Raw genomic sequence first — 17,633 nt, forward strand, 5'->3', positions numbered from 1 at the left:
CTTTGCTACTAATAGCAATGCAATGATTCAGGACAATCCCAAGGGACTTATGAGAAAGAATGTTATCCATAGCTAGAGAAAGAACAGTTGGAAAAGAAATGCAGAGGACCCAGCTGACTTGGGTATATTTTTCATATTTGGGATTTTTTCCCATGGCAACCACTTATTTTTTATTTAAATCAAGACACTAAAATTATTTTTACAGTTTTGGCAATCACAGTCTTGAAACCCACATTTTCACAGTTACATTATATAGGTATATGACTTAGGGTTTTGATTTTAAGAGATTACTCTATTACAAATTAATAACAAGGAAATAAGTTTCTGAGTGATAATACTTGTTTACTCCTGCGGAAATGCTTGTCAGCTCCAGGAAGGAGGACAGAAGAGGGGAGGGAGCAAATATGAATCATATAACCATGGAAAAATATTTTTTAAAAAATTAAAAGTTATCTTTAAATATCTAATTTTACAAACAGAGAACTGAGTTAAATTTACAAAACACGAATAATTCCCCAATCAGTAAGTGGCCAAAGGATATGAACAGGGAGTTTTCAGATAAAGAAATCAAAACTATCAATTGTCATATGAAAAAATGCTCTACACATCACTACTGCTTAGAGAAATGTAAATTAAAACAACTCTGAAGTACCATCTCACCCCTATCAGATTATTCTTGGGTTTTTTTTTTATCTTTTTCAACATGGTTAATATAACTGTTTTGCATGACTATACATATATAATCTATATCAAATTACTTGCCTTTTCAATGAATGGGGAGTGGAGGAATGGGAGAGAATTTAAAAGAAATATTTTTAAAGACTAAAAATATCAATAATGTAATTAGAAAAAAATGAAAAGAAGGGGGTATGGGGGAGAGGGAGAGAGAGAGAGAGAGAGGGGGAGAGAGAGAGAGAGAGAGAGAGAGAGAGAGAGAGAGAGAGAGAGAGAGAGAGCACCTTTTAACCTAAGAGAACAAACATTTAAAACACTAGCCTAACCCAGAAATGTCTTGATTCCTTATCTACGTTTCTTATTTACTAAGCTCTATTACACTATGGATCAGCAACTTTTTTGGTGTGAGAATCAATAAAAAGTCCATGCTCATACATCAAGGCAGAGATAAATTGTGGGTAGTATAGAGAAAGAAAGAAAAAAAGGGAAGAGAACACCAAAATAAGGAGAAAGAGTAAGGAAGAATATACAGAAGATATTCCTGAATAAGGAAGAATATACAGAAGAATATACATTTGCTAGTAGTCATTATGATGGAACAGGTTTGGTCAAATGTCTTAAAATTCATTCATGTTAGCTATATAGATAAAAATAATTAAAAGAATACAAAAATCTTCATTTCACTTAGTCCCTAGTATTTTGTGAAATCTTGGCACTCCAAAGGAACCAGTTCACAGAATAAATAAATGCTATGATATACAACAAATGGTACCTAAGTTAGAGATCTAAAAGTTTCATAAATCAAAAATAAGCAAAAAAAATTTATTTATATCCAAAATCTTTTGCTTCTGGGTTACCTTCTTACTTACACCTGCATCCTCCCCACAAAAAAAAAAAAACAACAAGCTTAAGTTAAACTTAAACTTTTCAGGTGGAAATTTCTAGCAACTTCTGCTAGTATATAGGAAACTAATATGTCAAGCAGAAGAATTTAGAGTGCCTTTAGGGGACTCAAGGGCCTTCTTTCTAACTCTTAACTCCATTTATACACCCTATCATTAAATAGGTCTTCATAATGTCCTGCTTCTCCAGGGAAAAATTATTCTTAACATGGACAGCTGTTGTAATTATATGCTCTATTGTTTTCACCTTCAGTTAGCTTCTTGGCAAAAGAACTGGAGAAAACCACTAAAAATTGCCTATTAGCAAAGTTAAACACAGAATAGAACTTAACAATAAAAATCAGTGACAAAATTTTCAAGATTAATTCAACACAAGAGGAAGCATAACCTGAAATCCCACAACCAAGTGTTTCAGCACCTATGATTTATTTATACAACGAAAAGTTCATTCCCAAAACCTTAGTAACAATATATGTGCAAGATTATTTTTGCCCTCAAAATTCAATGCTCCTTCCCATAATTACCAAGACTACTAACATAATTACCAAAACTACCAACAAAAGACATGTTATCTAATGACAAAACACTTAAAATCGTTCACAATTTGGACCTACCCTATATTTCTTCTCTCATTAATTTTGATTCAAATTAACCTCCTCTCGTCTTCTTACACACAAAATTCTCATCTCCACTCCTTTACACTGGCCAACCCATATAACCTTCAACATTGTAGCAGTCCACACCTATCTAGGGACAAGGGAAACAGAATGTAAAGATTGTCTTAGAAGAGAGCATGCTCAGTCTTGCACATGGCTGGGGAAAGCCTCTGACCCTTGACCCCAGCTTCCCCCAGTTTAGGCAGGAAAAGAGTTTCTTTGTGTTCACCTGGCTAAGAGAAACCACACCTATACCTTGTCATTAACCAATGATAATCATCCCTATGTATTGTGTATATTTGCATATCAAAGAGATTAAATACAGGGCCACAGCAAGCTCCGCCCTCTCTTCCTCTCTTGGATCTCAGCTCTCACTGATGTCTGGCCAAGCTCCATCTTTAATTCCTTTCCTTATCTACCTCTCCCACCTGGGACCTGGCTTTTAGCCAGGCACTCTCTTTTCTCTATCATGTCTCCGACCTGTGTGGTATTAATTGTGGATCTCAGGATGGATCATGCCTCTGCAACATTCTAAAGATCGGGGTTATGCTGTGGCCCTATTATAATCATTAAGGCCTGGTTTCTGACTCATTTCTGCCACCTCATATCTATAACTTGGCTCCACCACTCCCCTCGGGGTGTCCAAACTTCTATCCTTTTTCTATCTTCCTACCTTGAGGCTTCTCGCGGGTTTGGGGAGCCTCAAACATTACATCTCGAAAATTGGTATTTTCATTGGCTGTCCCCCCTCCCATTAATGGAATGTTCTCCCTCCTCATCTAGCTTCCTTCAAGTCCTAATTTAAAATCTACCTTCTACAGGAAGCATTTTCCAATCCCTCTTAATTCGAGTGCCTTTCTTCTTGATTAGCTCCAATTTATTCTTAATATATCCTGCTTGTAGCCAATTGTTGACATGGCATTTTCCCCAGTACTGTAAACCTCAAAATTTCTTAGACTTATAAATGTTGGAAAATTTCACCATTGGGAAATTTCATACTTGAAAAATTTCCTATTGATAGTGGGTCTTGGCTATTGGAATGTGAACCCCATTGGCATGAGAGTTTCCCCCTCCTCCCTTCTTAAGATTACTTTAGGACAGAAACCTTTTGCTGAACAATGGAAAGGACTTTGACCTATGCTTAAGCATAGAACAGGAATTTCTTTGAGTCATGATTGATTTTAGAATTGATACAATAGAGATACTTGGAATCAATCTCCACCCTACTCAGTCCTAACAGGATTGAGGAAGGGCTGCAGCATAGATCAAAATTTAATTATTCCAATCTCTACCCTACTCAGGTTAACAGGATTTAGGAAGGGCTGTAGCAAAGGATCAAAGATTTAATTATTTGAAAATATGACCTTCAACAGACATGTGCAAAGCCAGAGACCTCTGGGCGGTCCTGGGTTAAGCTAGAGCCTCCATTGGCACAGGGAAATTGATGGACAGTGATTGGTAGATGTGAGAACTGAGGGGAGGCAACTTGGATGGTTTCCTTAAAGATAGAAGGCTCTGAAGACTCAGGGGGTGGTTGAGGAGTTTGTCTGAGTGGTTGGAGTATGCTCTGAGAAGCTTGCTCTGAAGGAAGCTGCTCTGAAGGAAGCTGAAGGTGGGGGCCTCTGAGACTGTTTCTCCATTTTGGTCACGTGAGTAATAGGGACTGATCTCTTTTCTTTGCCCCAGCTATCTAAGGGCTTGGGCCTTTTGGCCCAGCCTAAACAGAAGGGGTATTTAAGCCCTATTCCCTTCTCTCCCTTTTCTCTCTCTCTATCTCTAATTCCTTTCTTCCTCCTGTTGTAATTAAACTCCATAAAAGATTGACTGCTGACTTGAGTTTTCATTTAGGAATTACATAGCTGAATTCCTTGGCGACCTTAAATTAATATATATCAGTCTTTTAAAGTGATTTCCATGTCACAGTACACTACAAGTTACTTGAGAGCAACAACTTTCTTTTATCTTTTTTTGTATACCCAGTTCTTAGCACAATGCCTGTCAAACAAAAAGCTCTCATTGATTATTGAATAATAACATACAATATTTATTCTTCTTATATATGTACTTGTCTCCTCCATTTGAGACAATGGATTCTCTCCCTCTCCCTCTCCCTTTCCCTCCCCCTCCTTTACCCCCTCCCCCTCCCTCGCCCCCTCCCCCTCCCTCTCCCTCTCCCCCTCCCTCTCCCTCTCTTTCCTTCCACCTATTTCCTTAGCATCATGTTTGGAACACACCAAGAGCTCAACAATATCAAACAGATCTTTTAAATACAATGTCTTTAAGTTCTTCCCTTAAATAGCTATATTAAGAAGCATATGACAATGACTAGGTCAGTCTTTCCCTCTTTTAATTAATCATTAAAGTTTGAAAAGCCCAAAAAGCTATGTGCATCAGATAGTCTAATGATTTAAACTAGTTAATTTTCAGGTTTTTAGGAAACTAGAAAAGATTAGACTCAAGATTTAAACTATCGAGGCAGAGTCAAGATGGTGGCAGCAAAAGTTCAGACCTCTGAAGAACCCTTCCTTACCAATTACAAACTAAATGCTCCTAAGGGACTGAAAATCAAATCTAACAACAAGACAGTCAAGGAACCCTCCTGCTGGACTCAACTTAAAAGCTACGATCCCCAAAAGCCTGAATTCAAGAATCACCAAAAGCCTGAATTCAAGAATCCCCAAAAGCCTGAAATCAAGAACACTCAGCTTTAAGGAGAAGGAAGAAGGAAGGTCCCAGGACCCCTCCCCCACCTAGAATGCTGAGCCTCCAGTGGTAGCTAGAACCTCTGGGTGGGGAAGCGTGCTGGTCTGGAGGGATTATCTTGTGGGAAAAGCTGTGCCAGGCTCAGAGCATTGAACACAGGTGGTGGGGAAGCAGTTGGAGAAGAAGCCCAGAGCAGGCAGCCTAGTTGCAGCAACAGAGACACTCCATATTGCCCCCACCCTTTCCTGAGGTTTTGGCCTCAGGGCACATTCAGCTCTGCAACTCAGATGGGCTTAATCTCATCAAAGCATTCAGAGGACTGTAAAGCTCAAGTTCCAACACCCCTCCCCCACAGACTGCACTAAGATTTGCTAACTAAACTGCAAGGGTGAAGGCTGACAGAAAAGCCCCAAACCACAGATTCAACACAAAATGAGAGGAGCAAGAGCACAGACAACTACCGGGAGTAAAGAAGGGGTAAATACAAGCAAAGAACAGAAAAAGAAAAAAGAAATTACAATCGACAGCTTCTATCCAGACAATGAACAAAGAGCAAATAGAACTGAGAAGGATGAAGGAACACAAAGCAAAAAAACAAACTCAAATGAATTGAATACAGATTTTGGAAGAACTCAAAATACAATTCAAAACACAATTAAGAGAGGCTGAAGACAACTGGGAAAAGAACTTGAAATGCAAGATAAGTCATCTAGAAACATAAAATAGTGTCTTGAAAGCCAAAATTAATCAGCTTGAAAATGAGACAAAGGAGATGAAAGGTCAGAAGAAGTATGACCAAAAGGCCAGAGATGAAATCCAGTCTTTAAAAACCATAATACAATAATTAGAAACAAGCGACTTTACAAGGCAGCAAGAAACTACAAAACAAAATCAAAAGAATGAAAAAATTGAGGAAAATATGAAGCCCCTCATTCACAAAACAGAAGGTTTAGAAAATCATTCTAGGAGAAACAACTTAAGAATCATTGGTCTACCAGTAGACCATGAAAAAAGAAAAAGCCTGGACATCATCCTACAGGAAATTATCCAAGAAAACTACCCCATTATTCTAGAACAAGAGGGAAAAGTGGAGAATGAAAGAATTCACAGATTACCTCCTGTACTTAATACCCAACTGACAACACCCAGGAATGTTTTAGCCAAATTCAAGAACTATCAGACCAGGGAAAAAATATTACAAGCTATTAAGAAGAAGTCATTCAGATACCATGAAACTACAGTGAGGATAATACAGGATCTGGGTGCATCTACACTGAAGGACCACAAGGCATGGAATATGATATTCTGGAAAGCAAGGGAACTAGGTCTACAACCATGAGTCAACTACTCAGCAAAATTGACTATATTCTTACTGGGGAAAGTATGATCATTTTAAAAAATAGAAGAATTCCAAGCATTTGTAAAGAAAAGACGAGACTCTGAACAGAAAATTTGATACCCAAACACAGAACTCAAGAGAATCATCAAGAGGTAATTAAGAAAGAGGGGAAAAAAGAAAAACAAACAAACAAAAAAAACCTTTTTTTTAAGATACCCAATAAATTAAAATGATATGTATCCCTATAAGAAAAGAGGTCATTGACAAAGATTGATCATACACTAGGTCACAGAAACATGGCATACAAATGCAGAAAAGCAGAAATAATAAATGCAGCCTTTTCAGATCATAAGGCGATAAAAATAATGATCAGTAAGGGTACATGGAGAGCCAAATCAAAATTTAATTCGAAATTAAATAATATGATACTCCAAAATCGGTTAGTTGGAGAACAAATCATAGAAACAATTAATAATTTCATTGAGGAAAATGACAATGGTGAGACATCCTTTCAAACCTTATGGGATGCAGCCAAAGCAGTATTCAGAGGAAAATTCATATCCCTGAGTGCATATATTAACAAATTAGGGAGGACAGAGATCAAGGAATTGGAAATGCAAATCAAAAAACTTGAAAGCGAACAAATTAAAAACCCCCAGAGGAAAACCAAATTAGAGATCGTAAAAATTAAAGGAGAAATTAATAAAATCGAAAGTGATAGAACTATTGAACTAATTAACAAGACTAGAAGCTGGTACTTTGAAAAAACAAACAAAATAGACAAAGTACTGATCAATCTAATTTAAAAAAAGGAAAGAAGAAAAGCAAATTAACAGTATCAAAGATGAAAAGGGGACCTCACCTCCAATGAAGAGGAAATTAAGGCAATCATTAAAAACTACTTTGCCCAACTATATGGCAATAAATATACCAACCTAGGTGATATGGATGAATATTTACAAAAATATAAATTGCCTAGACTAACCAAAGAAGAAATAGAATTCTTAAATAATCCCGTATCAGAAAAAGAAATTCAACAGGCCATCAAAGAACTCCCTAAGAAAAAATCCCCAGGGCCTGATGGATTCACAAGTGAATTCGATCAAACATTCAAAGACAGCTAATTCCAAAACTATACAAACTATTTGACATAATAAGCAATGAGGGAGTTCTACCAAATTCCTTTTATGACACAAACATGGTACTGATTCCAAAGCCAGGCAAGTCAAAAACAGAGAAAGAAAACTATAGACCAATCTCCCTAATGAATATAGATGCAAAAATCTTAAATAGGATAGTAGCAAAAAGATTCCAGCAAGTGATCAGGAGGGTCATTCACTATGACCAAGGAGGATTTATACCAGGAATGCAGGGTTGGTTCAGTATTAGGAAAACCGTGGATAATTGACCATATCAACAAGCAAACTGCAAAAATAACATGATTATCTCAATAGATGCAGAAAAAGCCTTTGATAAAATACAACACCCATTCCTTTTAAAAACACTAGAAAGCATAGGAATAGAAGGGTCATTCCTAAAACTAATAAACAGCATGTATCTAAAACCATCAGCTAACATCATCTGCAATGGGGATAAACTAGATGCATTCCCAATAAGATCAGGAGTGAAACAAGGATGCCCATTATCACCTCTATTATTTAACATTGTACTAGAAACACTAGCAGTAGCAAATAGAGAAGAAAAAGAAATTGAAGGCATTAAAATAGGCAAGGAGGAGAACAAGTTATTGCTCTTTGCAGATGATATAATGGTCTACTTAAAGAATCCTAGAGAATCAACCAAAAAGCTAGTCGAAATAATCAACAACTTTAGCAAAGTTGCAGGTTACAAAATAAACCCACATAAGTCATCAGCATTTCTATGTATTTCCAACACAGGTCAGCGGCAAGAATTAGAAAGAGAAATCCCATTGAAAATCACCTTAGACAAAATAAAATACTTAGGAATCTATCTCCCAAGACAAACACAGGAACTATATGAATACAACTACAAAACACTCTCCATACAACTAAAATTAGACTTGAGCAATTGGAAAAACATTAACTGCTCATGGGTAGGATGAGCCAATACAATAAAAATGACCATCCTACCCAAACTATTTAGTGCTATACCCATTGAACTTCCAAAAAAAATTTTTACTGACTTAGAAAAAACCATAACAAAGTTCATTTGAAAGAAGAATCAGGGAAATAATGAAAAAAAAATACAAAAGAAGGTGGCCTTGCAGTCCCAGATCTCAAACTCTATTATAAAGCAGTGGTCATCAAAACAATCTGGTACTGGCTAAGAGACAGAAAGGACAATCAGTGGAATAGACTTGGGGCAAGCAACCTCAGCAAGACAGTATATGACAAACCCAAAGACCCCAGCTTCTGGGACAAAAACCCACTATTTGACAAAAACTGCTGGGAAAACTGGAAGACAGTGTGGGAGAGATTAGGTTTGGATCAACACCTCACACCCTACACCAAGATAAACTCAGAATGGGCGAACGACTTGAACATAAAGAAGGAAACTATAAGTAAATTAGGTGAACACAGAATAGCATACATGTCAGACCTGTGGGAAGGGAAAGACTTTAAAACCAAGCAAGACATAGAAAGAGTCACAAAATGTAAAATAAACAATTTTGATTACATCAAGTTAAAAAGTTTCTGTACAAACAAAACCAATGTAACCAAAATGAGAAGGGAAGCAACCAATTGGGAAACAATCTTCATAACAAAAACTTCTTATAAAGAAAGGTCTAATTACTCAAATTTATAAAGAGCTAAATCAATTGTACAAAAAAATCAAGCCATTCTCCAATTGATAAATGGGCAAGGGACATGAATAGGCAGTTTTCAGTTAAAGAAATCAAAACTATTAATAAGCACATGAAAAAGTGTTCTAAATCTCATAATCAGAGAGATACAAATCAAAACAACTCTGAGATATCACCCCACACCTAGCAGACTGGCTAACATGACAGCAAAGGAAAGTAATGAATGCTGGAGGGGATGTGGCAAAGTCGGGACATTAATGCATTGCTGGTGGAGTTGTGAATTGATCCAACCATTCTGGAGGGCAATTTGGAACTATGCCCAAAGGGCGATAAAAGACTGTCTGCCCTTTGATCCAGCCATAGCACTGCTGGGTTTGTACCCCAAAGAGATAATGGGGAAAAAGACTTGTACAAGAATATTCATAGCTGCACCCTTTGTGGTGGCAAAAAATTGGAAAATGAGGGGATGCCCTTTGATTGGGGAATGGCTGAACAAACTGATGTTGGTGATGGAATACTATTGTGCTCAAAGGAATAATAAAGTGGAAGAAATCCATGGGAACTGGAATGACCTTCAGGAAGCGATGCAGAATGAAAGGAGCAGAACCAGGAGAACATTGTACACAGAGACTGATAGATACACTGTGGTACAATTGAATGTAATTGACTTCTCCATTAGTGGCAATGCAGTGACCCTGAACAACTTGGAGGGATCTACAAGAAAGAACACTATCCACATTCAGAGGAAAAACTGTTGAGTAGAAACACAGAAGTAAAACAACTGCTTTATTACATGGGTTGAGGGGATGTAGACTCTAAATGAACATACTAATGCAAACAACAACATGGAAATATATTTTGATCATGGACACATGTATTACCCAATGGAATTGCGCGTCAGCTACTGGAAGGGTGGGGGGAGGAAAGGGAAGAAAAGAATATGATTCTTGTAACCAAGGAATAATGTTCTTAATTGACTAAATAAATAACTTACAATGAAAAATGAAAAAGGTTTAAACTATCAACTTGGTCATAGTTATACCCTTTGGTAGTAGTCCTTTAAATTGGAAAACAAACAAAAGCATCTTGCTACATGTCCTAAGACCTTTTCTTTATTCAAAACAACAGAGTTCATCTCCTAAACATCAACTTTCATTTATATTAATCCTCTGTAATCACAAAATTAAATATAATGTTAAGTACTGTCTTACCTTGGATTTTGCATACCATGTGAAGTGAAGGTAATTGGTGTCACTGGGTACTAGCAGGTTAAAGGATAGTGCGTAGTGATTAATAAGATCATTTCTCACATAATAAAGTTCTGCATCAATACCTAGAAAAACAATAATAAGAAAAATGGTGGAAAACTTATGAACTGTAAAGTATGCTAATAAATATGAACAATTTCTATTCTCCAATGACAGATCAACCCTCTTTGTGTATCCTTCTAATTATGCCACTTCTCTGCTCAAAACCCTTTAATAGTTCCCTATGATCTACTAGATAAAGTCAAAACACCTTAGCCTGGCATTCAAGATACTATGATTCTAGGACTATCTACCTTTTCAACCTACTCACTAGTCAAGTTGAATCAGCAAATATTTATTAGGTGTTTAGTTCATACAAGTAGTCACTGTCTAGTCAAAAAAATAAGTTATCCATAAGATTCTACAAAGTTGTGCCTACCTATTCTCCATTTTCAAGCCAGTTCTCTTATAGAAAAAAACAATTCTTAAATTCCATCTCCACTTAGGTTAACAAAAGGTATTAGGAAGAACATAATCTCTTCCATGCATTGTTTCAAAGTACTTCACTCTATATCTGTAGTGAGAGGATAAGAGGAAAAACTAAGTGGGGAGAGGAGAAGAGGAGGAGTGGGTAGATCCAGAAGATGGAAAGAAGATGAAAAAGAGCAACAGTGCAGCCTCCAAACGAAAACTCTTAAAAATTGCTATTTTAGCACAGCTTTTGGAACAAAGTAAGATACTTAGTTACAAGTTGGGTTTTTTAATCACTACTTTGGCACTGCTTCTGTCACAAAATAGATACTTAATTAGAAGAAAAAGATTTGAAAAAAAAAAAATTCTGCTGTGTAACCAACAGTAGAATCATGTGCAGAGGGAAAGCCAATTCCAGAGCCCTTAAGAACTATAACACTTTCAGAGGTATTAAAGGGAATCAAATAAGGCAGAGAGCATAGAAGTAGTTTTGTTATAGTCTGATATTCTTAAAAGAAAAGATTGGGAGTTGGAAATAAATGATATAAAAAAGAATCAGGGAACAAGGGTAAGAGCAACTCAAACAATTGTGGTTCACAAACATATCTATACACATGAGTAAAAGATTGGGGGGTGGGGTGGATATCACCTGAAAATCACTTTTGATTGAATTGATCAAACAAAAGTAGAATATGAATCCATCTACATAAGAGAATAGTATGGAGGAAAATCTACAAATAAAGACTAACTGGGAAGACATCATATAATGGCATCTATAGAGCACTTTAAAGTTTATAAAGCATTTCACATATGTATTAACCTAAAAAATAAAATGGATTAGATAGCAAAATCCAACAATATGCCCTTTACAAGAAATACATTTGAAACAAAGACTGATAGAGGTAAAAGAAGGGATTGAAAAAAATCTTTTATGTCTTGGCTGAACTTAAAAAAAACAAGAATAGCAATCATGATTGCATACAAGGCAACAACAACAAAAACAAACTGATGCAAGATAAACAGGATAAACATTTTGTTGAGAGGTACAACAGACAATACCCTCATTTAACATTTATGCACCAAAAGATCTAGCACCTAAATAGTGTAAAAATGAATTTTGGTGAGTTATAAAATAAAATATTTGGATGGAAAAACTGTTTAACATAAGTTCAAAACTTTTCAAAACTGTTTAACTCACCAATCAGGTTCAAACTATTTGGATACTTTTGATAGAGGTAATCAAAAGTATGCTCCGTGATGAAGTGAATTCAAATGTGAACTTCCCTTCAGGGCCTGGTGCAAGGACACTAAAGAGACTCTTATTATAAACATAAAATGTTAATTGAAATATATAAGAATAAATAAAGTATTTCTAATTCTAAGGGATTCTAAATCCACTCAAATAAACTCCCAGGTTCCGCTAGGAACTGCTTCTCCTGAGTTTCAGACTACACTAATCCTCCCTGATCTAACTAACCCAAATTTATACTATCTAAATAAAAACTACTGCTATTATCCTTATAAATATTAACTTGACCTTCAAATTATAAAGAAACAAAGGTTAGCTGGTTGAGTCTCAACAAGAATCAAGTTAGGATTCTGAGTCTGTAAGACCAGATCTTTCTTTGGTCTTCTCAGATATAAATCAATCTATGAAAACCACAATAGATAGTCACTAGTGTTTCCCAAGTTGGGAAAGGAAAACACTGAGCTCCTTCAGATCTTCCCCTCAGACAGAGAGAGAGAGGCAAAGATGTTACCTCCTTCAGCCCTGAGAGTCTCTGAGTGTGTCTCTGCCAACTGCTGCCAGAGACCAACTCCCAACTGCCAGAGAGAATAATTGACATAGAAAAACCGGTTATAACTGTCAGCATTGAAATTAACATGCTCTCTCAGCTCTGGTTCAAACTTCAGTTCTTTTCTCAAGCCAGCCACTTTGCTTCTTAACCCTAAACTAATAAAACAATACTTAATATCATCCTTACAATAGTCAGAGAAAAAAGTCAAACAAATTGTAGGAAGAAATAAATAGTAAAACCACAGCAGTGAGGACCCTCTGAGATACCCTTTCAGAGTTAGACAAATCTAATCTAAATCAAACCAAATCAACAAACAATTAATAAATATACAAGAGAAGTTTAGGACATAAAATAAAATTTCAGAAAAATCAGATATGATAGATCTCTGGTGATTACTGAATAGAAACAGAAGTGAACATAGTTCACTTCATATTTCTCAGTTGCTCATAGTACATATCTAAAATTGACTAGGTAGGACATTAAAAAAAACAACAACCTCAAAACAAGTACAGAAAAACAATAATGTTAAACACACCCTTTACTAACTACATTGAAATAAAAATAATATTTTTAAATGGTCCAAGGGAAGGAAGATTAAAAATCAACTAGAGACAAAATAACTAAATCCTCTTAAGATTGATAGAACAAATTATAAGATAATGACAATGAGTCAACAAATTTTTGAGTTATAGACAAAGTGGTCCTTAAGGGAAAACATTTGTCTCTATAAACACTTTAATCAATCAAAAAAAGGATACATTTTTAAAAATTGTTTTATGACAAAACCCTAGAAAACCAACTTTTCAAAAATTTGACTCCAACATGAAAATATAAATCCTGAAAATTAAGACATTAACAATACTAAAAGCCTTTTCCAATAATAAATAAAACTAGGAGTGTGCTTTGTCAAAGGTAACTTCCTAATACCAAATCCATTAATTTTCCTAGTTATCATCCTTTTCTACTAACGCTGACTTTTCTTATATACCATATATTTTTCTTCCACAAAGTGAAAATTCAATGCTCTGCTATATCAGACTAACTCTTCTTATTTCATGATTATCATTAAAGTTTTTTTTCTAATTTATTAAAGAAATATAAAAGCTAAAAGATACACTAAAATAAGTATCTGTCCTCCAAGATTTATTAATTAGCTGCCTTGCCCAGGCTAAACACAGAAATTCATTGTAAAACTAATATTGGAGTCACTAAGTAAATGTCAGATCTGTGTGTCACTTTTCCAGTTAGAATAAATATTTAAATCTATGACCCTAATATGAACTAAAATGAAATATCAACACAATATTATTTGGCACTTCATTACTACATTTATGAATATATTTCATAATCTACCATAAGAATCTTTTCATTCAGAAAAAAATCTGAAATGTGATTTTTTTTTTAAAACCTTACCTTCCCTCTTGGAGTCAATACTGTGTATTGGCTCCAAGGCAGAAGAGTGGTAAGGGCTAGGCAATGGGGGTCAAGTGACTTGCCCAGGGTCACACAGCTGGGAAGTGTCTGAGGCCAGATTTGAACCTAGGACCTTGAAATGTGATTTTTAAAATAAGTTCTTATTATTAATATGGGGGGGTGTATCACCATGATTTCCTCCAGTATCCCTTTTTCCTCCCCCTCCCAGAGAGCTATTTATTCCATTTAACTGTATTTTTAAGACCAAAAAAAGGGGGAGTGGATCAGCAAAATTGATCAATACATCCAAAAACTCTTAAAATGCATCATCACTTTCCACATCATGCTTGTATGTTCTCTGTAATTTTGCAACATTCCACTTTGATCAGGGGAGGGGGAGGAGGTTTCCATTTACTCACTTAGGAGATATTCAAGGTACAGAAAGATATATATTTTGGACACTGCAACTATATAGATACATTTTCTTTAACTATGCTTATTTGTTACAAAGTTTGTTTTCCTTTTTCCTTCTCAGTTCTTTAATGGGGGAGGTGGGAGATAATAGTAATGCCAACAAAAAAAGGAGGTCCACTGAAACTTTTTTTAATGTACAGAAAAGCTCAGAAACAAATATATACAAGTATGACAGTTTTGAAAAATTTTGAAAGTGTGGGATTCATTATATTCTTTTTATAAAGCAAGTAATATGAAATGAAAATTAATGGTTTTCTTTATCCTTTCATTGTTCAATATATCTAAATGTTCTTTTTGATGTTTAAGTTCAGAATTTTAAAATTTTTTTTAAAATTAGTGGTTTGACCAAAATGTTATCTTCTCTAAGATTACTCTTCAAAATAAAAGCCCAACATAGAACCAGAGTTAGATGCACTTGTATACTATAAAAAGGAATTCTTTATTCCTATTTTAATTTAATGGGGGACTTGGAGGTCCTCTAACCAGAAGTGTAGAGATTATCCAGCCCATAGTGACAGGAAGTAGGAACCAGGGAGCCCCCTGCTGGGCCAGCAGCAGTTAGTCCAGCTGTCAGTTGTTGACTGTTGAGGGGGTCAGTGGCTGAGTTAGGGCTGGCAGTTTCCGGGAAGTTGGCTGCTGGGCATGAGTTGATCATTGGGGGTTGGTTGCTGGGTTGATATAGATTGGTGATTAGGAGATATAGATCTAGATATATTGATTCTGCCTTGTGAGCTGAGTTGAAGGGAGATCAGCTGGTTTTTAACGGCAGTTATAGGCAGTTTTAGGATAACTAGTATAGACATTAGGAAATTTCTTTCTCTGCCTCTTTCCTATATTATGCTGTTTTACTATATCTTAATTAAACTAAATTGTTCATTGTTAAAAGCTTCTAGAAGTTTTTTCTCTGGCTTAAAGGGATAATATTTACAACTACTATATTCTCATTAAAACTTAAATTATGAAAAGCTGCTCTTATTTTGTCAAAACCCCTATTTTAACCTTTACATTTAATATACAATCAAACAAAAAGAGTACATCCTAAACTCAAACACATTTACCTTTCATTGTATATTATAGGGAATTAAATTCTTCTCATCCCCACAAGTATTTCAGTGAAGAATGAAACTTCCAAAACAATAGACATTCTTTATTTTTACAAACAATCATAATTTCCCTAGTTTTTATTAGTCAGCTTAGAGTATAGAGATTTACTGGAAGGCCAATAGTCCCTGGTAACTAAAGAAATCTATCACCAAGGAATATAAAACTACCAATATTATAAATCCTTAGTAATCTAAACTCTACTATAAAACATACAAATTAAATATATGAAATTATGTAACTTTTAAAAGAAGTTTTATCTTAGTCAATAAAAACATTTATCCTATACCATTTGAAAACAGAGCACATTCTAAGCAATACTGTAGCTTTGGTTCTTTTATTTAGCTATAATAAATTCCTCCTACATTTTCACTTGATCCTTAGCTTCTCAATAATTAAAGAGTGGATGGGGAGAAATGTTTATGATACTGCCAGGTGACTTAGAAGAAAGGGAAGGAAAAGCAGAATGTACAGGTCCCAAAAGAGCGGCTCCAATCAACATACATAAAGAAAATTAAGGTCTTGGGTCTCAAGAACTTTAGTGCAAGGAGGAAAGATGGAGTGAGAACTAACAAGGATCTATTACTCCTAGAGTCTACACAAATAAATCTCAAAAGATCTGTTAAAAGTTATGGATAGCAATTCAACAAAATGGTTTAGCTATAAAAGAAAAACTATAGGAAATGAAAAATATGCATCAATTATTTTAGTCTATTTTAGAGCTCTGTCACTTTTTAAGTTTAGGAACACTCAAAAATCTATTGCATATTACTTGCTTTTTCACAAAATGATGTTTAACATATTCATTTTTAAAGTATGATTTATACATGTTTGGTTTTGAGAGGATCTCTAAAATCTCAAAGCAAAGAAGTATCAGGTTAGGAGTTAAACTCCTAAAACCCATTTGTAACATACACCTTCCAGTGTTTTCCTCTCACCAAACTAACCTCCACTACTTCAAGAGATCACAATGTTATATAACTTGGGATTTTGCTCTACTCTATGACCAAAGAGTGCTTCCCAAAGGCAAATCATTTAACTAAATTTGTGCTCTTAGTCACAAAGTGGTTGGGGTAAGAAAATACAGAAGAGGAAGTGTGGTATAAATTTGAATTTGGAGGCAGAGAGTCTGTATCTGTGCTACCTGTGCAACTCTGGAAAAACCATTTAGCCTCAATTAGCTTTAAACAGGAATTCATGTAAAGTCATGGAGGCCTGGATTCAACTCTTGCTTTCAACACTTTGCTGTCTTTACAGGCCAGGAGCAAGTTACTTAACTTCTCAAAGTCTCACTTTCCATCTCAGTAAAATGGAGATAATGCCTATATTACAGGTATGCTCATGGCTTAAATGAGATGTATAAAGTGCTGTGAAAACATTAAAGGAAATATCAGATATTATCTTATATTCTTACTATTCAATGTGAGGGATGAATTAGATGAGCTTTATAGTCTCTTCCAACGCTGAAAACTACAAAAAAAAAAAAACATGTACTTAAAAATAAGTACATGAACTTTCTATGTGTATATAATACATGTACAATATTGCAGGTAAGACTATTAGCCCCCAAACTAATTATGCATATATATGTATATATAGATGTATGTTATATGAATGGCAAAGCATTACTATTTCAAATACTAAACTTTCATATATAAACTCTTACCTTCTTAGTTTAAATTTTAAGACAGAAGAGCAGCAAGGACTAGGCACATGGAAGTTATATGATTTGCCAAGAGTCACACAACTAGGCAGTGTCTGAGACTGTATTTGAATCTAGGTACTCCTGACTATAGACTGGCCAATTATTAAACTTTCTTCATATTCTATTTAGCCTGCCCTTTATCCAGCCATACCACCTGCTGGGTTTATACCCCAAATGCTGGGAGCTAGGAGATCATAAGGAAAGACTTGTACAAAAATATTTTGTGGTGGCAAAAAATATCTTTGTGGTGGCAAAAAATTGGAAAATGAGGGGTGTCCATCGATTGGGAAATGACTCAATAAATTGTGTTATCTGATAGTAATGGAATAATATTGTGCTGAACGGAATAATGAACTGGAGGAA

The 17,633-nt window shown here is 35.3% G+C and overlaps 1 protein-coding gene across 3 annotated transcripts in view; it reads right to left on the reverse strand.

The window, feature by feature from the left end:
- The window catches only part of RYK (receptor like tyrosine kinase), a 98,372-nt gene that overhangs the window by 65,283 nt on the left and 15,456 nt on the right, over window positions 1-17,633 (reverse strand). For all 3 annotated transcript variants that reach the window (XR_008911144.1, XM_056793631.1, XM_001374612.5), the window contains exon 2: window positions 10,272-10,393. Coding sequence is in view for 2 of the 3 variants with exons in the window: in XM_056793631.1 (XP_056649609.1) it covers window positions 10,272-10,393 (122 nt within the window). In the remaining variant the exon portion in view is untranslated. The remainder of the gene's footprint in view (window positions 1-10,271; window positions 10,394-17,633) is intronic.

The sequence above is a fragment of the Monodelphis domestica genome, chromosome 4 (genome assembly GCF_027887165.1).
Source record: "Monodelphis domestica isolate mMonDom1 chromosome 4, mMonDom1.pri, whole genome shotgun sequence".
NCBI classification, from domain to species: Eukaryota; Metazoa; Chordata; class Mammalia; order Didelphimorphia; family Didelphidae; genus Monodelphis; species Monodelphis domestica.